General features: G+C 38.1%; 1 protein-coding gene across 2 annotated transcripts; it reads left to right on the top strand.

Annotated features, from left to right (window-relative positions):
* The first annotated feature begins 193 nt into the window (after window positions 1–193).
* LOC107716417 (spermatogenesis-associated protein 13-like) lies at window positions 194–23,246 on the top strand. 2 transcript variants are annotated; one of them, XM_016522866.1, is made up of 14 exons: window positions 194–651; window positions 6,995–8,443; window positions 13,052–13,090; window positions 13,653–14,108; window positions 15,217–15,361; window positions 15,500–15,618; window positions 16,329–16,508; window positions 16,945–17,130; window positions 18,299–18,478; window positions 18,565–18,797; window positions 20,414–20,543; window positions 20,833–21,205; window positions 21,305–21,379; window positions 22,444–23,246. In XM_016522866.1, the coding sequence occupies exons 1-14, from the start codon at window positions 643–645 to the stop codon at window positions 22,629–22,631; spliced, it is 3,762 nt and encodes a 1,253-aa protein (XP_016378352.1). In that variant the 5' UTR covers window positions 194–642; the 3' UTR covers window positions 22,632–23,246. The 2 variants fall into 2 exon arrangements, with proteins under 2 accessions (XP_016378352.1, XP_016378353.1); XM_016522867.1 differs by having other exon boundaries at window positions 22,403–23,245.
* The last annotated feature ends 727 nt before the right edge of the window (window positions 23,247–23,973 follow it).

Raw genomic sequence — 23,973 nt, 5'->3', positions numbered from 1 at the left:
TGTGCTGCTGAACTGCTGGTGGTAGTCAAGATTCAAGGTATATCTTGAGGAAAATGTTTTCTAAATGTTAAAGCAAAAATACTGTGATATCACCATATTTATATAGCAGTCATAATGCTGGCGCGTCCCGCGGGCAGACTATCAACCACATATCAGTCGACTTGTTTCTCCGCCCCGAAGCAATCAGCGCGCAACAAGTGCACTGATGCTGTCCAATACCGTCGCGACGCTGCCTGGAGTCATGGTTCTCTGGCTGAGCATTTCCACCGCAGCGAGCCAACTTTAAACTGAAGCCGTTCTGAGCCGCAAATCTGTCTCGTGCCCGGTTAATTTCGTTCATGCGCCGTTAAATCGCCTGAGGGAGTGCTTGAGCTACACATTTCATGGAAAGTTTTCTGTCTCGATAGATCTGTGACTACGGGTTGTTTGTTCTTGTGAATACACGCTCCGGACGAAAAGATCGGCTGGCTGTTTGTTCACTATGCACTGTCGCATTCACCATCAGGCTGTTTAACGATTTCCGCTAAGTTAATATGCGTAATTCGTCGGACATTGGACTGTCGGAGGAGTTAGTCGCGGCTGAGGAGTCGATCGAAGCCGCACAAGTGTTGTGACACCGGGCCAAGACTCCACTTAAGAAGTATGATAAAGGTAAGATTCGGCGTGTAAATAACAAATTATTGTAGCGTTTATTTAGAGAGAGCATACTGATTTTTTAAAATTATTATTAAAATTAGAATATACATGTCAAATGAATAAAAAAATGTGCGTTCAGAAGTTTGTCAGCACTTTTATCATCTTGCCAGATCCGTTGGGTTCAAAAGTAGCTGAGGGGAGGAGGGGTATTGTGTATGCGTTACTATCCCACTGGTTGCCATAGTGATGTGGGGGTTGTTGGAGCGCGCAAAGCTTGTAGGACTAGAGATCCGAGAAGACGAGGAGGGGGTTGGTTCGTTGTTTGGGGTGGCGAGGTGCTTCTTAAAGAGCTTTATGCAGAGACTGAGTTAATTAAACTCACAAATAAACGAGAGCTTTTTTTTTTTCTGTGGAAAAAACCCAACTCCGTATTTGCCTTCATTCATATCCGCAGCTCGCCCTTAAAGGGGTCATATGATGTTGCTAAAAAGAACATTATTTTGTGTATTTTGTGTAATGAAATGTTTATGTGGTTTAAGGTTCAAAAAACACATTATTTTCCACATACTGTACATTATTGTTTCTCCTCTATGCCCCGCCTTTCTGAAACGCGTCGATTTTTACAAAGCTCATCGGTCTGAAAAGCGAGGTGTGCTCTGATTGGCCAGCTATCCAGTGCGTTATGATTGGCCGAATACCTCAAGCGTGTGACGGAAATGTTACGCCCCTTACCATATTGTGATGATGCCCTGTCAGGCCGAGGCAACGAGACAAAAACATGAAAACCCATTTGCCTGCACACATATCTCAGTGTCTCAGATGTTGTCTTAAAGGCACAATATGTAATTTTTTGCCGCTAGAGGGTGCGTATTCAAAAGAAACAAAGGCATAGTTAGATGACGCTGTGGAATCATGGGAGTTGTCGTCTTCATCCCCACAGCCGAAGCAATCCGATGGGACTCGGGCAGAAATCATGTTCATGGATGAGCTAATGTATTAAAGATTTATTAACGTCGTAGTATGAAGCAGAGAGAGGCGGGGGTGAGGCTGAAAGCCGTCGAAGCGAAACGAGGCGCTGAACGAGCGCGACACACGGCTTTTATTATGCCACAGTCGACCGCTTCCGCTCCTTCCGGAAAGTAGCGGAAGGAAGCAGCGCTGTTTTATCATACTAGATACATTTGAACGTTCTGTTATAATGCTACTGTGCGGTCGTGACCTGTCTAATAAAATGCATAGCATATTAAAGCGTCTTTGGTGTTTCCATGTTTTCTACAAAACAAAACTGGAAATCGAGGGGTTATGACGTCATTGGCAGGCGACACAATGACACTATAGACACGGTCCGTGTCACTAGTTAAAATTGCTTATTTCTCTGGATTTAAACATTCTTCGAAACATTTGGGATAATGTAAGTACATAAGTCAGCAAAATATATAAAACTGTTCTAGTGGTTTTTGGATATTTTAATAAAAAAATCTTACATATTGTGCCTTTTAAAGCTGAAATATTTGTCTTGATCTGCCCTGCTTGAAATGTTTTTCTTTGTGGTGGAACCAAAGGGGATTTTTCAGCTATGTTAAGAAACAAACATTTCACTCAGTGTTTTATAAATCTCTGCTTCTTAACCAGGGGGCCGAGGCCCACTAGGTGGACTCAAAAACTCAGCTGAAAACACAACAACAACGACTTAAACCAGGCTACAATGGTTTGATGTTCTTAACTGGTTTAGCTGGTCTCACGGTCTGGCCAAGCTGATGTTAACTGGTGGGTCAGCTACTTTAAACCTCTCTAAAACCAGCTTGACCAGACTAGGAGACCAGTAAAGACCAGAAAACTTCAGTATTATTATTTATTTTAGCAGAAACCGCCAAGTGTGCTGTAAAGTGACTATTTATTTATATTTATTTATATATATTAAAGAGTGAAAATGTTTATGTATATCATGCAAGATCTTTTATTTTAATTTTTGTTCACAGCAAATTTTATAAGATTGATTTCAAGGCCTGGCAAAATAATGATGATGAAAATAAAATTTCAATAATTCATTAAAATTTCAATAATTTTAGTTTTTCTATTTATGTAATCTCTAAAATATTTTATCAAATGAGAACTCAATATATCAGATATTAATTATAATTATATTATAGTTTTAATTATTAAAATCCTTATCCAATAATCACTAACAACTAGAAAAATTCATAGATAAGAAAGTGTGGGAACATACAATTCGTGAGACTTCAGGAATTACGGAAATAATCAAGGTTAATTATGTTAATAGTTTGAAAACAAGCAGCTTTGTCATCATTACAGCTAAAGCACCAGAATTAAAGTATCTTAGCCTACGTGGGGGGCCTTCTAACATTGTCTTTGACAGTGGGGGTGCTTGAAATCCACTGTGAGAAGCTCTATTGTAAATGCATTCAAGATTTTTGTAAAATAGATTACATTTAGATTTGTAAGTGACTCATTTCTCATGCTTTAATATAATGTCTAAAGTCTGCCACATGTTTGTCATATGCAAGCCATGTGCTGCTGTTGGCATCATAATTTATGACTGATAAATTAAACATGCTAGAAAAAGAATGTCAGTGCAATCATAATTTGTAATTCATGGTAACAGCTGGTTAAAAGTCCTATGCCCAGCACTTTCGCTTCTCTAAACAATTGCCTTGCTGTAAAACATTGACACACAGGCACTGGAATGCACTCCTCCACACATAATGAGAGCGTCTGCATTATTACAAGACCCGCACAAGGAACTTGTTCACTCAAAAATAATATTCTGCCATTATTTACTCACCCTCAAGTTGTTCCAAACCTTCTTTCTTCTGCTGAACATAAAAGAAGATACTTTGTAGAATGTTAGTAACCAAACAGTTGACGGTAGCCATTGACTTCAACTGTTTTTTTTTTCTCCATACCTCAATAGCTACCTTAACTGTTTGGTTAACAGCATTCTTCAAAACATCATCTTTTGTGCTCCAAAGAATAAATTAAGTCATACATGCTAGGAACAACTTGAGGGTGAGTCAATGATGACAGAATTTTCATTTTTGGGTGAACTATCCCTTTAAAACCAACTTCTTGTTCCACATGTTTAGTGAAAGGTCTGACCTTTTTTTCACATCTGTATTGACATGCACTTCCTTGACATGTTTTCCACCAGTGGACTTGGAGTAGACAAATGCAGGTCATGAGACAGGTGAGATGAATGTAGCATTACTTGACGCTTCCAATGCCTGAAGCAGGCTGGGTGTGTCTGCCTCCTAACTGTGCTTCTTGTTCTCACTGACAAAAAGAGAACTGGGTCGTAATATGGTAGGTGGTATCAGTACCCGATCAAAAATCGTAAATCACATACGCCAAACCTGCCAGACTGATTTAAGAGGTTATTGCTTCAGTGAACATCATCTCTCTCTCTACACACACGTGGTTATGTGTGTGTGAGCGTATTTGCAGTATGCAGATATATTAATGTTAGTCCAGACTGATAAAGCTTCATAATCAGATTAGGACAGAGAGAGGGGTGCTACACGCATTATCATGTGGGTCTGAGCGAGTGCAATCTTGTCCGGAGGGATGAGGAAAGCTAGCATCCTTAAACATTTTCACTGTGAAACTCTCTTTTAGCCAGTGAAAGGATCATCATCGGGTGAGTCAAATGAAATCTTTTCACTCTCACTACAAACACTGAATATAAATGTAAGATAATCAACAAAGATATAAATAAAGCAGAAAGTCTGGATGACTAAAGGGCGGTGTTGCCATCGTAAGCCAAAATGAAAGAGTAAAAAAAAAAGCTTGTTGCAATTGTGGCTTTGGTAATTTTCCTACTACTATTTAAATAAAGCAAGCATAGACTTCATTCCATAGTGATGTGACAGCATGGCAGGACTTGCTCATCTTGATGGGCAGATTAAGAGAACTGGTGTGGTTGGTTATTCTTAGGAATTTCCTTAGTCAGGAAGCATGATTTTGGGCTTGTCTGTTTTTATTTGTGTTGTACGAAGTCATCCTTCACAGCTGCCACCTTCATTTTAAAGGGACAGTTCACTCAAAAAAAAACAAAAATCATTTAGTCAACATCATGTCATTCCAAACCAGTATGAACACCGAGACATTTTTCAGAATACGTTCTTTTGTTTTCCTCCGAAGAAAGTCTGACAGTTTTGGAAAGACATGATGTTGACTAAATAATGTCAAAATTGGATTTTTTAAATTGAATGTCCCTTTAAGAACTGATTTTTCTGATACATTTTTTGTATTGTTTTAAAGCTCCAAGCTCACAGTTGTAATATTTCACTGTAAAAAATGACTAAGAAAAACTAATTAAAATTACAAAAGTTACATTATTTATGTCTGTCTTAATTCATTTTGTGCTTTTTTTATTTTAGAAAACCATAGGGCGCCATTAAAGCTTCTCTTTTGTTTCCATATCCAAGGCATATTGTGATTTTTGGTTTTATTTCAATTAACCATGGAGCTGTAGGTTTTAATGCCTCAGTGGGTAAAAAATATTTTCTTCCTTGTGTTAAAACCCTTAAATAAGAAGTTTTAATTTCTGGCACAAGGAAGTTGTGTTTATCAAGCAGCATAAATTCTTGTTCCTCCTCCATCTGGAGCTGGAAAATGAGTAAAATAGTTTTTGACTGCTGTCTGTATGCATCATAAAGGCGTGCTTGGCTCATGTCAGTGTTCAGTATGCTTGCATCAGTGCATATTAGTTGTAGGTGTGTTTTGGGTCTATTAGTGGCTTCCGTAGTCATGCTTGTGTTTATGTTTGTCTGAGTACTTATTTAGGGAGTTTAGTTTGAGCCTGACTCCAGCTGGTAGCTGCACAGAGGTTGTTTGGACTTCTATTTAATTCTTACTTGGCAACAGTGATGATGCAGAGGAGGAAGAGTAGGAGAGAAGTCCAGCTTTAAACTCAGAGACTTTGGACATGTGAGTAGACTGAGGAGTGACTTGGAAGTTGAGTTAATTACATTCTTTCAAACAAAAAGGTCAGGTGGCAGCTTATTCCTCATGCCTCGATGGAGCTGAGTGTTTATGGGTAGTAGGTCTTGATGTGATAGAGATCAGCATTTGAGTTGAAAATTGAGCTAGAATCAACCTATGCTCACACAGCTAGACAAAAGGTCAAAATGTATACGTGGTTAATCGAAATACAGTGGTCCCAAGAAGTATTTGAACAGTCCACACTTAATATATGAATGTTTGCATTAGAAAATCTTAAACCATGTGGCATAAAGAAAGATGGCAGAAACACACATTTCAGTCAATATGTGTAAAAAAAACCCTTTTAAATGATTGAACAAAGATCAAATGAAGACTAAAAAGCGATTCTCATGGTTAAACAAGAAATATTTCCATAGTTAATGTGAGGAACTGTGAACTTGAAGTGGTTGAACAATGAAGTGGTCATAATGTCAAAGGTCCAAGTCTTTGATACTACATGAAAACGTTTGGAGATTTGAGAATCATCTCAGTGAGGTAAGACTGGATCACATTTAATCTACACTGTAAATATATATTTAATGTAATTTTCCACAGTTTCCTCAGGAACTGACAATTGATGTGTTATTTTAATTTGTGGGCTTTTATAAACAAATATTGATATTTAAAATTGATGTGATTTATTTGTGATTAAACAATCTGATTAAATAATCTGTTTATTCTGACTTGGCAAAAAATGGGTTAAAGCAGCTCAACTTCCTAAAGTGGACCCCTCTCTCCTCACTCAGAATATAGCTAGAAAATATTGGGCAATTTATTGCATTAATCACAATGGATTAGAGGTTTTCATTGCTTAGTCATGCTCACAAAAGCCTTTCATCATAACGAACATCGCACCAGGCAACGACGTTCCACGCCCTGGTAGAGGGGCCTCTCTTTCTTAGGAAAAAAGGCATAGCTTAAATCTTTTACAGGAAATTTTACAGCACTTAGTGCAAAGCAAAGCTCTCATGCGACTAACTGACACCCTCCAATTTGCCAGATAAAGGCATTATTCATCCATAGGAGGAACGTTGAAGCTTAATTTACACTTGTGGGTGGATAAGAACACTTTGAATTGCTTCACCTTTGCTGAGTTTTATTATTGCACAGGTCAAGTAATCAAACAGGTAATATAAGGATATAGTTGAAAGTTCTTGTGACTTATCGAGGTTATGGTTATCATACTGGTGTTGTATTGTTTCATTGAAGTGTAAAGTTAAAATCTTTCTCAGACAAAACAGTGGGTCATTGATTGTCTCACTCCACGTCACATGGTTTGTGTTCTTTGTTCCAAGACCCGATGCAGATTTGTCAGCTTGTTCAACGAGATTAAACTTTCTTCAATCTGGTTCTGCAGGCACCTTCGTCGGACCCACAGGGCTCCTCTCACAACAATGACCTGCAGAGTGACCCTTTCACAGATGAGCAGCTGATGAATCCAAGTCTGAGGTCTAGTTGTACAGTCCATATGCAACCAGTCCTGTCTGAGCCTTGCTTTGAGGAGAACCGGCTTAACAGACTGAATTCTCAGGCCCAGACTGTTCCCGTGATTGCCAATGGCCAAGCCAAGCTGTATCCCTCCAGGGCTGTGCGTCTGTTTCCCACCCAGACAAAATATGAGGACAATGCCCCACTCAGAGGACCACCCGTCACACCACAGGCTTGGTCTGGATTGGCTAGTTTCCGTGTCATGGGTTCTTTCAAAAAACTGCGGACTTCTGTGCTCCAAGGAATCCAGAACCGCAGCAATGCGATGGCAGCCGGTCAGGAGAGAAATCTGTCCTCGATGATTGAGGATGGCGGTAGTTTTTTAGTAACCAAACGAGAGGTTGCAACCAATCAAATCCAGGAAACTGACAAAGTGTCAAATGGGACGGCTCGAACCGGAAGGACGTCTTCGGTTTTGGATGAAGATGACTGTGAGGAGGAAGTGTGTGGGTTTCAGAGGAATTCCCATTTCTCTCAGAGTATCCGCAAGGCTTATGGGGCAGGACGGATTTCATTTCTTGACATAGCTAAAACAGAGAGCCCGACTACCAGTGAGCCTGACCCCAGCAGCACTGTGGAGTCCATCATACCTTGCAAGAACCTTGAGACTCAAGAAAATGTCAATGTTCTCAAAAGACTAAGCAAGAGTGCAGATAATCTCCATGTCTTCAAGGGTCATTTTAGACGCAATGTCACCTCAGCTGAGCCACAGAACCCAGAATGCCCCAGTACTATAATTCTTCAGAGGACCACCAGTTCTTCATCGGTTGACTTGCAGGAACATGATTCAGGTAGATGTCAAAGCCGCATGAGGACACGTGGACATCTGCAAAAACTTGTCGGTAGTTTAACCGACCTGTCAGTCAAGCGTAAAAACACGCCAGGCCCCGCCCCCAGAATACCTCTGTTACTTATCAGTCAGCTACATGATGACTACTCCCGCAGAACCCCATGTGTACCATTAAGTGGGCGCCAGCGGAGGCCTTCACCCACACCCAGCAAGGCCCAGCAGGCCAACACTCACCAACACATCCCAAATTTACACCCCGCGCCCTCCTGTCCCACTGTCTTTAGTTCCACTCTAAATGACTCTTTGGAGCCTCCTAGCAAAACAACAGCCCTAATAAGTGACTATGTTCAGGTGGCTGTGTCCTCGACAGATTTGTGTTTAGATGCCCCAGTCTCCCCACTGGAAAAATACTGTGAACCTATGGAGTGCCCTCAAAATGGAATAAATAACCACTACTTTCAAATGCCAAAGCAGTGCTCAAGCCCCAGTCAAAAGCAGACAGTCAACGGCAGTAACATTAACTTGGAGGTAAGACAATCCTAATGAGTCCATATTGTCCAATTTAAACTGTTATGGCCTTCTTCTTCAATACAAGTTTAGATCTAGAGACCACATTTGTGGCTTAATGTCAGTTACCACAGAAAAAAATGGTTCTCAATATACAAAAGCACAGCAAGTACATTTACATTCACAGTTGTAATCAAACTACAATGAATTTTTGCGTAATCATGCTTTGTCTAAGAAGACACAATGCGCAACTAAATATTTGAATGATTAAATACACATTGTGTGTCAAATCATCATGGGTAATTGTAGTCAGGGGTAGGTTTCTACATGCTGTATGAAACCAAGCTACAATTGTTTGTTCGGACTGGTACAATTTCTGTCAGAAAAAAGTGTTTACATGACATTTTAGAAAGACAAATTATTGCTTTAGACTTGAATCAAACTTTTAAAGTTCATGTAAAAGCTAAAAATGTTTAGCTTGCATGAAACTATTGTGATATAATTATTTACCAGCATTTTCTTTGTAAAATAGTCTGTTACTTTTGTCAGGACCAGGTAAAATTGTAAAACCCAGTTAATTTCACATAGAGATCTTCAATGGAGAACAACTAGAAGTTTATCTTTCTAGAATGGTAGACCCAGATGGTTTAGACAGCTTTATAGTACAATTAAATAACTTTATTTATTTATTCATATTTTTACCGCACTGTCACCACAGTTTTCTGTGGGACATTATGCTGTGAATTCTCATGTTGTGTTGAACCCAGAACATTACTTTAAGACATGCAGTTTGTGGCCCAAAATGTGTTTCAGAGCCAGACATTACTTGCCTACAACAAAACTTAAAAATGTTAGTGTGTGCTGCTTATGTTACAATTTGTGTTTACATTTGCTTGGCAAGATTTGCTCTATACTTTCATATGTAACTTGTTTGTCCTCCTCCAGACGATATTGATTAACTGTTGTTGATTGAATGAGTCTGACTGATAATAAGCAGCAAGACTGGACAAGCACTTTTCTTTCCAACCAAATGTGAAATCTCTAAAAAAGTACAAGACACATGTCAGATTGTAGATGTCATATCAATGATTGCCGTAAAGGTTTGACGAATCAGTGGTCTGGCGTTTGTAAGTTAGACTCCTAAAAAAACACCTTTACTCATGTGCAAACAAGTGCTCGCACAAGCACGGATGATTTCATTTTCCACTCAATTTCAGGCTGGGGTGTGCAACATTCAGTCTGCGATAATATGGTATGTTGTTTTAATGATGTGTGATCTGACATTATAGAGTATATCACAAAAACACACATGGACACGTATACAGCATGTGATTTAGTCTATTTAAAGGTGACTTGTTATGCCCCTTTTACAAGATGTAAAATAAGTCTCTGATTTCGCCAGAGTGTGTATGTGAAGTTTTAGCTCAAAATATCCCACAGATAATTTTTATAGCTTGTTGAAATGGCCACTTTTAGGGTATGAGCCAAAATGCGCCGTTTTTGTGTTTGTCCCTTTAAATGCAAATGAGCTGGTGCTCCCGCCTCCCTTTTCAGAAGAGGGCGGAGGTTCAAGAGCAACAACAAAACAGGAAAACATCACGCAATCTGAGAGTACTGTGCATAGTAAATGCACATTTATGAGTTACACAGACGGGAGCATGGCACGTTAAAAATAACGACATAGCTGGACTCATGGTGCCTTCGCATGCTATCACATTATGAGCTCTACAAATTCAAGCGGTCGACTTCACATTGCTTGCATATGCAATATTTAACTACCACATTCCTATTTACGATAAATCTGGTAACACGTGAAGGCAGCATCAGTGAAAACAGGCAGAAACAATGGTAGCTTTAGCAACATTAGCCTTACAGAGAGCCAAAAGCTCTCTTGGAAAACAAAATATTACGCGTGATGCTTACTTTGTCTGGAGCTGACGTTCACACACAAAGCATTGGTATCGATCCCTCTTTCAGAAGCAATCTTTGCACAACTCCAGCGCTGAACTGACCCTCGTTTGTGAGGCAATCCGGCATAAAATGATTCGCACAAACATATAGGACTTTTCCGTTTTTTTCCGGGACATTTCCTTCGAAAATGAAATTTAACCACTGTGTCCTCAGCAGTCTATGGAGACCTATGTTCATTGGTGCATCCCAACACACGACACTTGTAATGCCTCTTTGGCGCTGACATTGTATCTCCAGCAGCTACAGCAAGAAAACAGTAATGGCGGACTGCTACTTCTCACTCAGGGTGGGGTCTATGCTAATATGGCAGAGAGCGTCACAAATGGGCGGGACTTTCCCTAGTATGACGTGTATATAGGGAGAAATCTGGAATCGCTAGTTTGGAGAGACTGTTTATGATTTATTAGGATTATAAAAAAACGAGTGGTTGGATTTTTACCATTACAGGCTGGCTGTTTTCACACACTGCGGCCACATAACTGTTCAAACACCTAATAAAAGTGATTTTTGCATAATAGGTCACCTTTAAAATTCAAGGCATTTTAAATTGTAGGCTGCAAAAACGCCTCTGTATGTCCTTTATACTTATATAATTTAATATAGTTAATCTATATCACACAAAGAGTGCCGTTTTTTTCTCCAGATATCAATATTAGCATTAAGTGACTTACATTAGCATTAAATGACTTACATTTTAGACACCGTATTGCCTGTTTTTGCTCAATTTTGCCAACGAAAATGGTTACAAACAAAGATCACAGCACTGATTTGCGTCTCTGAGCAACACACAGGACGGTGTTTCCTTATTGGATGAATCTGCTTTTTGAACGAATCGGTTGAATTAATGATTCAGTCACTCACTCATTAACACAATCAAATGCTTAGTTCCTGAATGAATCAGTCGTTTGAATGAATCGGTTTTTAATTTCACATTTCAACTTTTTTCATGTTTTAAATAATTTCAAATATCTGTAACGTTATTCAGCGTTTTATGTTTAAAATAAAGCATTATTTATGCATTTGTAATTGCAGGTTAAATGCATCCATGTCCCCTCTGAGCTGCATTAATCTGTGTAAATAGATCTAAATGCCACTTCAGATGCAGATTCCAGAAATGTTTTCTTATGTTGGAATGAAAGAGACTTAAGTACCAGATGAAGTGACTCTTATGCTTACCCAAAGATACAAAATGGAAGTAAGAGTTAAAACTGAACACATCTTGCTGCTCAAACTGTGTATAAACATTTTTTCATATTTATTTGCTCCTTTTCCATTTTGCATTTACTTGTACTTTTACTTTCAATAATTAAGTATGTTTAATATTAAAAAATAAATACTTTTCATACCTAGGTACAATAAATATCACTTTAAAACTTTTACTCAAGTAATATTATAAACGGTGACTTTAACTTCTACCAAAGTCATTTTCTGGTAAGATAGCTGTACTTTTACTTAAATGTGGCTTTCAGGTACTTCATCCACCCAAAACATTAGGCCTATTTATGCATCTGTAACTGCAGGTTAAATGCATCCATGTCCCCTCTGAGCTGCATTAATCTGTGTAAATAGATCTAAATGCCACTTCAGATGCAGATTCCAGAAATGTTTTCTTATGTTGGAATGAAAGAGACTTAAGTACCAGATGAAGTGACTCTTATGCTTACCCAAAGATACAAAATGGAAGTAAGAGTTAAAACTGAACACATCTTGCTGCTCAAACTGTGTATAAACATTTTTTCATATTTATTTGCTCCTTTTCCATTTTGCATTTACTTGTACTTTTACTTTCAATAATTAAGTATGTTTAATATTAAAAAATAAATACTTTTCATACCTAGGTACAATAAATATCACTTTAAAACTTTTACTCAAGTAATATTATAAACGGTGACTTTAACTTCTACCAAAGTCATTTTCTGGTAAGATAGCTGTACTTTTACTTAAATGTGGCTTTCAGGTACTTCATCCACCACTGATTCTAAACGCTTAATAATTGGAACAGACCAGTGCATTAGATGACCTTGACCTTAACACATGAAGTCATAAATTACAGTAGACACAGATTTTTGTTGAAGCGTGAACTTTCATGCTTTGCATCATATGTTCCTCACAGGGGTGACCCTTGTATCTGATGATGCAACCACAGCCTCGATCTGATATCATTTTATAGTCGATCAGGACAAACCGATTCATTTCATTGCTCTGGCTTGATTTGTTGATCACCCCTGCCAACAGCTGTATGTTTTATTGGATGAATAACATTCACAACTCTTCCTCTGGAGTGGTACATCGCGACAGTGTCATATAGGCTGCTAAGAGGCACACAGCAGGTAGAGTTAATGATTAGCTGACGTTTATGATTAGCGGGATTGCCTAAACACAGCTTCTGGACCTGAGGCTGGACACGTATCAGCAAAGACAGTGTCTCCTCCCCAGATGAACAACCCAAGGTTCGAAGTTCAGTAATCAAACCAAGTGCAAATGGACTCCAATAGGTCAGGGGAATATAACAGAAAGAAGTAGACAAGCTACAGCGAGCCCAGTCAAACTTTGTTTTGCTTGTCTATTTGTGTTTGTACGTGTGTGCATGGATGTGTTTGCATATACGTGTTGTGTACCTTCTTAAACATGGTGCTTATTTATTGTGTGCCTTTTCAGTGTCTATGGACTGAAGAGAGAGAGACTGATGATCTTGAGGTAAGATATCTGTTATTTTTTACACAGTGGATTAGTGCAGACAGCAATCAGCAGAATAGAAAACTAAAATGTGATTGCCTTGTTGTACAGATAGACCTCCATTCAATCTGCTAATAAATTTTTTGCCAAACACAACGGTTTTAAAAATCAGTTTTATTTATCACTAAAGAAAACTGGTTTTCTGAATTTATGCTCTCACTATTACTTGCCCCATTTGTCAAAATTGTAAGAATAAAAAATAAGTAATGTTTTGCACCATATTCAGTCATTTTCCAACAAACGTGTTATCATTCTTATTGTGTTACATTTTATTGTGATATAATTTTCAACTATTATTAGAAATTTAAAAACGAATACATTGTAGTAAATTGAATTTTTTTTTTTGTAAGGACACATCTAGCTTAACATTAAATGAAAAATAGAAGTATATTTTTCTGATTCATGTAAAATATGATAGAAATTGAAACTAAATGTTAAAAACTAATAACAAAATAATTAAATATGCCTGCAATTAAAATGTATTAGTTTTAAACTAACTGATGATATTTGTCTTCTCCTCTAGGCTTCATCAGATATCACAAAAGCGTTTCTCAAAAGTGATGAGATCTCAACCGCTGCTGCTTCACCTGTCACAAACACCTGTTCCTCAGAGTCCCCCCTGGTATCTCCAACAACACCAATCTCTCCACCCTTTGCCAGTGACTCTCCCGCTTCTGTAGTGGCCAGGAAAAGGGCAGGTCGCTCCAGACCCCGGCCAGTGTCTGACTATGGCCAGCTGGCCAGCTCAAAGTACTGCATCCCAGAGGAGGACAGGGAGTCTGAGACTATGGACTACACTTCCCAGAAGGACTACAATACCAATGGCAGCTACACAGAGAGTAACAGACCTGAGAATGGTCATGTGTGCACTCAAACAGAGAGCAGAAAGAGACGTCCCATCTCTGTTATTGGAGGAGGAGTGGATCTGTTTTCATCCCCAACTGCTGAGCAGAAGGACGACACTGAAAGCTTGCCTTCTGTAAGGCAATTTCTCCAAATTTTGTTTTGTTGTTAAATTTCTGCACCATTAGCCAAATCAAATCAAGTGTTTTAGAACAGGTTTGCCAAAATGTATGCAATGAGGCTGGCATGTCTGATTGGCTAAAGACTCTAGTTGGGACGCTTAATGTAAGGTCTTTAAAAAAACACTTACAGCAGAATGAATGGATTGATCCATGATACAGGCCTGATTCAGACCCATGTCCCTTTGAGTACAACAGCTATTTATGTGTCAGAAGCATTTGTTCATGCCATTGCTCAGATAGGCCTTATGGACTTTGAAATCTGCTTACATTGGCATTTATTTTGTGAGCAGATGCTTTCTTATCAAAATAACTTAAGTACTATGACTAGTCTAGCTATAGTGAGTGCATTTCGAAGAGTGCTCAGCAATGTTGGCTGATGAAAATAATTGACATGGTTCCTGCAGAAGTTTGGCGATCTAAACACTAATGTGGTCCCAGTAGGTCTCTTCCTTGGGGTGTAGCATTATGGGTTTATAATGTCATAGTTCAGGTAGCTTGAAAGAACTTCTTAAACCCTGAATGTAACTACTTTTCTTCTTTAGCAACAACAATGATTTAGTAGAAACACTGCATCAGACAGTCATTTCCTTGATGCATCATTTCAGTGACCTGTTAAATGGTGAATCTCACAAAACTTGTAAATAATATATGAGAAAATGAAGCCTGTTTTTAGGCTCTTTTTTTTATTATTATTAAATCTTATTCTCGTTACTGTAATACAGTGGTCTTCAACAGGGGTCCACAGCAGTACTGCAGGAGACAAATTATTGTTTGATCTCAAACTAATTTTTGTTTAAAAAAATTACACAGTTAAAAATACATTATTAAATAACTTAAGAGAGTGAAGTTAAAAGTTTTATTGTCCAGCATGAAATTCAAAGTTATGTTTGTAATGTTATGTACTTGGCCGAGCGGATGAGCTAAAATTGCACTGTTTATTATCTAGTCATAGGTCATTGTCCTGCTCTGTACAGTCACTTAACTCTGAACATAAGGCCTGCTGGACAGTGGGCTCCTTTTAAGGCTGCCGATTAAAGTCTAATCTGTCATCCTTTGTTTCAGCCGGTGTCTCGTCCTCCAGTTCCCTCTCACAGAGTGCCTCCATACCGGGCCGTGTCTGCCCGCCTGAGACCCTGCGTCTTCTCCCAAAGCACACCTATCGGTCTGGATAGGATGGGGCGGCGCAAAGGGCGCAGAGTGCTCAGCGGTGAGTGTGTTTCTGTTAATATGCCTGAGTGTGTGCACTTGACCTACAAACATAAGAGCCTCAATGGTGAGATTGTTTTGATGAATATTGATTCTTATACCATAATTTCTTACCTCATTCAATGTGGTTATATTATAGATGGGAGCTCTGATCCAATGCTCGATGACAATGTGAGTGAGGAGGACGGCAGCTTTGAAGAACTGACTGAAGGAACACCATATCTCCAACCGGAAGTCGACCTTTTCACTCTCAATCAGGTATCATAATTGTAATTTTTAATATTATAATAATAATGATTAATTAATTATATCATTATAATAATATTATATTATTATTATTATTTAGCAATAATTATTAATTATTGTAATTTATTATATATTATAATTTATTACATGTACAGTTTAAATTAAATAATTATAAGTACAAGTACAAATGTGTGTTTATAAATAATATATCATTTATAATTTTATATATTTTCATTTTTGTAGACTGACTGTATTTAATTGTTTTTTATTGGATAGATGTATAGCTTTTTTTAGATATCACTGTAATTCATCACTTGAACATTATTGTAAACATATTTGTCAAATATACTATTCATTTTGTAAACTTAACTGTAGGGGTTAAAATTTTAAAGTAGCACACCTTTAATGTTAGTTGTGCACCTTTAATGTTATATGAGATCTACTTTCAGCACATTTACACGTTTTTACTATGTTTTTTTTTTTTTTATTGTTGTTGGCACTTAGAGGCTGTGCTATACAGTATAGTTCATAATTCAGTGTTTATCTTATCTGTTCAATCATGTGTTTATGTGCAAAGTTGTTTTAGTGTTTGCATATGTACTTGTGAAGGATCGTCACACTTCTTGTGCATGATGTTATTCCGTACTGTTCTTATCGTGTCATCTTATCTGACCTTTAGCCTCAATATGTTTAGCCTGACTATAATCTCTCTCTTTCTCCAGTACATACAGTCGGGTCATGCCGTGTATGCAGAGGCTCTGTGGGACCATGTCACAATGGAAGAGCAGGAGCTGGCCTTCAAAGCCGGGGATGTGATCCGGGTTCTGGATGTTCGGGAGCAGGACTGGTGGTGGGGGGCGGTGGGCGACCGCGAGGCCTGGTTTCCCTCCAGCTTTGTGCGAGTGAGTTGCACTATAACCCTCTCTGAGTAATGAATGTGAAACAAAAGCCACACAGCTTGAAAGTAACGCTTAAACATAGGAACACATTCTGTGTGATTGCTACGGGTGACCCAAGAGGAAATGCTAGATGTGTCATCACGGTTGCATGTGCTGATTGACCGGTTTGGAAGGAACGCGGGTGTACGGAATGGTGTTTTTAATAGTTCTGTGCTATAGATTAATGCATCTCATTGTCAATCTATGGCTCTTTTAAGATCCAACAAGATGAGTCAGTCGGACACAAAGAGCCTTTAGGTCATTTGATCAAGACTTCTTGTAGAAGTGGATTAACCAGTTGTCTCAATCACAATTGATTGTTGTCTTAAAATTGTGCCTAATCATGGTTCCCCTCAGTTTGATCCTCTGGTATTAATCATAATGATATGTTGTTGTCAAGGTTTGGGTGAATCAGGAGGATTCCAGCAGTGATGGTGTGGAAATCGCACCGGATGCAGAGGAATCCGTCCCATCAGATGCACATAAACAAAACTCGCAGCACAGACAGCAGATGAGAGCCAATGTGGTCAAAGAGATCATGGACACAGAGCGCGTTTACATCAAACATCTCAAAGATATCTGTGAGGTGAGCCTCCATCCCAGCTGTTTCATGTTTACCTTCTGCTTTAGTTTAATTGGTTTGTTTTGTGGTCTGAGTATGTTCTCTATCATAAAGGAACCCTTATCTTCAATTTATCCTGAGTGTTAATCAATCTCCTACACCTGTCATTTTAAATATGAGATCAAAATTTAAACACATTTGCCTTCTTTCAAGATAATATTATCTATCAGAAAATAGTTGTAGTGCTCAGAGTAGTTCACCCTAGTGGCATACAGGAATACTAGCATACTATACTGCACACTACTGTTCAAAAGTTTGGGTCAGATTTTTATTTTTATTTTTTAGTTACATAAGGTTTCTATTTCAAATACATGTTGTGCTTTTTGAAATTTCTATTCATCAGAGAAAATAATACATCGCTCTTTCCACAAAAATATTAAACAGCACAACTGTTTTCAACATTGATAATAATAATAAGTGTTTCTTGAGCAGCAAATCAGCATATTAGAATTATTTCTGAAGGATAATGTGACACTGAAGACTGGAGTAATGATGCTGAAAATTCAGCTTTGTCATCACAGGAATAAATTACATTTAAAAAAATAAATAAATGTATTTTAAGTTTTTATATTATTTCACAATATTACTGTTTTTACTGTATATTGATCAAATGCAGTCTTGCCGAGCATAGACTTCTCTCAAAAACTTTTGAATGGTAGTTTATATACTCTGTGCTGAGTATTATTGATAGTGATGATGATGATTATTGTCGTTATTTTAGGTATTTGAAACTAAATGCTGTTTTAGATATTCATGCAGTGGTGAATATCCAAAACAGCAGTATGCTAACGTGTGGTCATAGGACTTCACCACTTTGCATTTTTATTTACACAAGTTAAGTCCAATGGAAATAAATAGTTGTATTTTACAAGTTTGTGTAAAAAGCATCTTAACCTTTGGACATCTTATCAAAAAATGAGTTAAGAAAGAGGTGGTAAATATTTCTTTGCTCAAATTTATTACGGTTTATCAGTCAGATTGTGTTTATCCAACAGTCTCATTGATGACCTCTGATGGTCAAATGCATAAAAATATTTTTCAGTGAAGGAAAACTTTCCAAAGGAATGCAAAAATGTCTAAATGAAACTGTGTTAAATTAGTTGTTTCAATCCAAAATTATTTGTTGTTGTAGGGATATATCCGTCAGTGTAGAAAGCACCCTGGCATGTTTACTGATGCACAGCTAAAAACAATCTTCAGCAACATTGAGGACATCTATAGGTTCCAGAGAAAGTTTCTCAAGGACCTAGAAAAGAAATACAACACTGAAAACCCTCATCTCAGTGAGATTGGCTCCTGCTTCCTTCAACAGGTACCTTCACACGCACAAGAACCGTTGGAATGAAAGTTTTCCTCACAAATTGCTCATATTCCTTTATATCTTTTTCTCCCTCTCAGGAGGACGGTTTCTCCATATATTCAGAATACTGTAACACACATCCAGTGGCATGCACTGAATTGCAGCGATTGATGAAACAAAGCAGATATAAACACTTCTTCGAAGCCTGTCGTCTCTTACAGCAGATGATCGATATCTCCATTGCTGGCTTCCTACTCACACCTGTACAGAAGATTTGTAAATACCCTCTTCAGCTGGGAGAGCTTTTGAAATACACACCCAAAGACCACAGGTAGCTCATTCTCTTATATACATTACACTAGTTTGAGGTTGATAGAATTTTTTCTCTCTTATATCTCTTATGCTCACTAAAGCGGCATTTATTTGATTTAAAATAAAAAGTAAAAACAGTAATATTTTAGTATATATTAGTATATTTATATTTATTAGTATATATTAGTAATTTATTCCTGTGATGGCAAAGCTGAATTTTCAGCATCATTACTCCAGTCTCACAGTGTCACATGATCCTTCAGAGATCATTCTAATATGATGATCTGGTGCTCAAGAAACATTTCTTATTATCAATGTTTAAAACAGCTGTGCTGCTTAATATTTTTTTGTTGAAACTGTAATATTTTTAATGATTCTTTACTGAATAGAAAGTTCAAAAGAACAGCATTTGTTTCCTTTATTGTCACTTTTGATTAATTGTGTCCTTGCTAAATAAGGGGCTGTTCACACAGGACGTGTTTTTTCACTCCAGTGCGCTACTTTTCCATTGTTTTTCTACGTAAACATGCGCTAGACGGATATGTATGACCATTGAGTTTGTGTCTCGCTTCTTTTGCAGTGTCTCACACTTGAGCGTTAAAAGAAGAAAAGTTCAAAGAATTTCAACTTTTACACATAGCGCCGCTTATCAATGTCAGTTCTAAAACATTAGACCAATCAGAAGACCCCAGAGGCGGGGCAAGCGTTGCAAGCTTTTGTTTACAGTAGCAAGTTGGCATGGCAACTGTTTTATTTGACTGCAACATAAGCTGTGTCTCATTTAGAAGGCTGCGCCCTCCAGAGGTCGAATCCTCTGGAGGTCGCATCCTCTGTAGGATGCATAAACGAAGTGTCCTCAACCTAGAATTAAACGAGACGGCCTTCGTAGGACAGGCGGAAAAGGAAACAGGAAGTATCAAGTTGCTATGCCAAAACATTTAGAGCGTCTTGCGCTCTCACAACACTTAAATGAAGGAAAATAATTTCTAAATTTGGAAAGTAATTTGAAAAAAAAAATGCTTTTACTTGTTTTATTTTGTTCAATGTTTGAGGAGCTGCAGCGTACGTACAGCAGACATCTGTTACAGGAAAAAAAGGAGGAGGATATTAAAAACAAAGTTTATTCGTTTTTACCGAGGCGATTTAAGGTAAGTTGTAAACACCCCATCTGCGCTTGTGTGTACATCTGCCGGCGCCGGCATTTTTCAAATTAACAACAGTTGTTTACGGCGACGCAAAGAATTGTGGGTTATCTGTAGCAGCGAAGGATACACCTCATGCATCCTCCGAATTCCTGTGAAAGAAGGTCGCATTCGGAGTGTCCTACTTGCTTTTCTGAAATGAGACAGCCTCGATGACGTATGCAGCCTTCGAATGCGACCTCCGGAGGGCACAGCCTTCTAAATGAGACACAGCTATAGTGTAGGAGGCATTCTGCTCTGTGCTTTTTAAAAAAAACATTACTGAGCACTGTGCCTCGCGTTTTTAGATGCAAAGACGCGTTCTGTGTGAACGGACCCTAAAAGTATTAAATCCTTTCAAAAAAAATATGTACTCACCCCAAACTTGTTGTACATATTTATTTATTTTTTTGTTATCAAAAGGATCATAATAAAGTAATGTTTTTCTCCTCAGTGACTACGCAGGGGTGTGTGCTGCACATAAAGCAATGAAGAATGTGGCAAGTCTGATAAACGAGAGAAAAAGGCGACTCGAGAGCATCGACACCATCGCTCACTGGCAGGTGGCCATCCTCCACTGGGCGGTCAGTGATATTTACACATATTTACACTGTTCTCAGCATTAAACATTATTTCTGAATTATTCAGGTAGCAGCCACAGCCTCTCTGATGTTTTCGTATCAAGAAATTTGATTAATTTGGCAGACATGTGCATGTCTAATGCAATAAGGTATTAATCGGTTTAATATCTGCTTATTTGTTAATGTGCTGGGTCATTCACAGGGCTTGATGAGGCTTTGTGTACTACAGAACAATAATTTCAGATTTCAAAGCTTGTTTGAAGATTTAAAACTGGAAAAATATTTCCTATAGGGTGATGATGTGTTAACACGAAGCTCTGAGCTCATCCACTCCGGCGAGTTAACGCGGCTAGTGCGGCCTGGTAAGACGCAGCAACGCAGCTACTTCCTGTTTGACCACCAGCTGGTGTTCTGTAAGAAAGACGTCCTGCGGAGAGACCTGCTACACTACCGTGGCCGTATGGACGCTGACCTACTTGAGCCAATCGACCTGCCTGATGGACGGCACGCTGAGCTGGGCCTCCTGAAGAACGCATTTCTCCTACGGCATGCAGAGAACCTGAATGTGCTGTGTGTGTTGTGCTGCAAAAAGAGCCAGGACAAGCAGCGATGGCTGCAAGCGTTTGCTCGAGAGCGCAGACGGGTACAGGAAGACCAAGAGATGGGTGAGTCTCACAGTTGAAGGAATATGTGTTCCATTTTGGTATGAAATGGTAATGCCATGAATTCAAAGAATGACGTTCATTATTTTCGTTGCTTTTCAGGGATAGAGATTACTGAGACCCAGAGGAAGCAAGCAGTTCACAATGCCAGGAAATCTAAACAAGGAAAAATTAAAAGTATGTATCTTTGTTGTCTTGTGCCATTATTGGAACTGAGGTCAAAGCAGGGTTATAATAGTTCTATTATATATTTCAATTTTTTTCATGTTTATTTTTCATTTTATTTCAGTTCTAAAGTGTCTTTTCCAATTTAGTTTAGCTTTTATTCTGTCGTTGTAGTTTTAGTTTATTTTCTAGTTCCAATTTATTTAGTTTTTATTTTAGGTTTTTATTTTAGATTTAAAAGATTTATTTAAAAATATTTATCTATAGACATTTTCATGTTTAATACAGGTGAGATAAACCATATTTCAAAAACTGCAAATTAATGTTTGGACATTTTTATTTTAGTTTAGAAGGTTTTGGACAGTTTTTCATTAAGTTTTAATTAAATTGGGCGTGTTTGTTTTGGTGATTTCAAATATCAGCATTGGCTACCAGAAATCACTTACTCTGCCTTTAACAATAACGACACCGGGTCAAAGTCTCTTTGGTGATATTTTCTTTTCTTTTTTTAATTGTATTTTTATTTTAATTTGTCTTCTCAATTTAGTTTAGTTATTGTTAGTTTTTTTTTTGTTTTGTTTTTTAGAGTTTTCTTTGTATTTTATTTTAGTTTAAATATTTAGGGTTTCCAAAGATAATGAGCTAACTGGTATAATTAAAAAATGTTTCATGTTAATTATTGATGTTAAATTAAGATTAGAAAGCGTAAAGCATTCATTATAATTGATTTCTAAAGGCATTTTCATCTTTAATACAGGTAGGTCATAAAGGTTTAAGGTTTTATAATGTACCATACATCAAAAACTAAATTTGTGGACATTTTTTATTTTATTTCAGTTGGTTGTCACAAAAATTTATTTTCTTTTAGTTTTCGTTCATTCAGTGACAATCTTGTCCATGGCCCCAGGCAGCTATTTTCTATCTAGGCAATATGTATACATGGGAAATTAAATGATTTCCAAAAACTGTTGGCTAAGATTTCATTTTAATACCATGATGAAGTCATACTCTCATTTTATGTCTGTGCACCTCCAGAAATGAATTATTCTGATCATCCTGTGCCTCCTCACCATCAGCCGCTACATCCTCTCCATCAGCGACATGTGACAGTGCCAACCAGCGTCCCCCAGCAGCAGGTCTTCTCTTTAGCAGAGCCAAAGAAGAAGCCATCTCACCTGTTGTACTCGCTTGCACGCAGTGCCCTCTTCAGGAAATGACAAAAAGAGACACTTCAGACACATTTAGTGTTTTTACATTGCGCTGATGAGATCCATAAATAATGAAATATTACTGGACTACACATCTGTTATGTCATACTCGAATGCATACACATTAATGTGTATATTTATATACATATAAGTATGTGTGTACAAATGACATATGTGCCTCAGTATAAAGGCTCATTATTGAGCCTTAAGTCAGTGTGCTAGTGTGGAAAGTGTTAGTTATTTTATAGTCATGTCATTTTACTGATAAGGTCAAAAAGCTGCTTCCCATTGGGTTTCCATCCGTCACCTCACCTAAATGTGTGTCTTTTATGACAAAGACTTGTGTTCTGCTTTTTAACTAAATGTCTATATAATTTTATTGCTTTACCTGAGGCTGGAGCCTTGTAAAATATAAAGACAGCACACACTAACATTTATGAATCTGTAAATAAACTTAACCAAATTGCAGTGTTTTTTTTTTTTTTAAGTTTCAGTTGTCTCTGTGGTATAAAGAGGCTGAATGCATCTATAGGATAAGTGAACACAAGGTTCACTGTCTGCACACCTGCCTGGATACTGTTACACTGTTAGGTGGAAACGAAGCGCCTCGTGTCTTTGCCTTCATTCCGCTGTTCGCGTTCACGTCGAGAGTGCAGACAGGTATTTGGGGGGAAACAGTTTTAACAATGCCGGATTGGATCCGAGCATTTGAGATTACCGGTCCAAATGATTGACTGTATGCCATGGAGACAGCGCGAGAAGAAGGTGGGCAGGGGAGCGAGGATGATGCGGCCCGAGAGGACGCCACAAGTGTGAGTAATCCATGCTGCTAGACCCATAGATATATATACATATCTATAGACTAGGCTAGACCCCTTAAATATCACTATGAAAACCAAAGTTCCCGACAAAATAACACGAGTCACTTTATTGTTGTTACTGCGAAATCAAAATCTAAAATATTGTGGGATGTCCTTCAAATAAAGAAGTGTATACATATATTATATCTTGTTTTTTGCTTGTACGTTGATATTTTTAAGTTATATTTTTATTGTAATAACAGTAACTACGCTATTTTGTCGTAAACTGCAGTCACTATGGCCGTTTCTGTGAGGGGTAAAACATTTTGACCTCCGTTGTAGTGATGTCCGGTTCGCGAACGAATCGTTCGATTTAACCGGTTCTTCTTAGTGAACCGGTTGAACCAGTTCACCAAATCGGACTGAATCGTTTGAAACGGTTCGCGTCTCCAGTAAGGACGATAGACTTGATATCATTACGTCATCGCGAATGACGTCAATACGTTAGGGCGTAAAAGAACCGATGAACCGTTTTTTTTTAACCGGTTCATTGAAACGAACTGTCCGAAAGAACCGGTTCGCGGAAAAGAACCGGACT

Source organism: Sinocyclocheilus rhinocerous, unplaced genomic scaffold (genome assembly GCF_001515625.1).
Source record: "Sinocyclocheilus rhinocerous isolate Xijiao unplaced genomic scaffold, SAMN03320098_v1.1 scaffold360, whole genome shotgun sequence".
Lineage (NCBI taxonomy): Eukaryota > Metazoa > Chordata > Actinopteri > Cypriniformes > Cyprinidae > Sinocyclocheilus > Sinocyclocheilus rhinocerous.
Note: the sequence above shows the minus strand (reverse complement) of the source record. Positions and strands in the feature narration are given on the sequence as shown.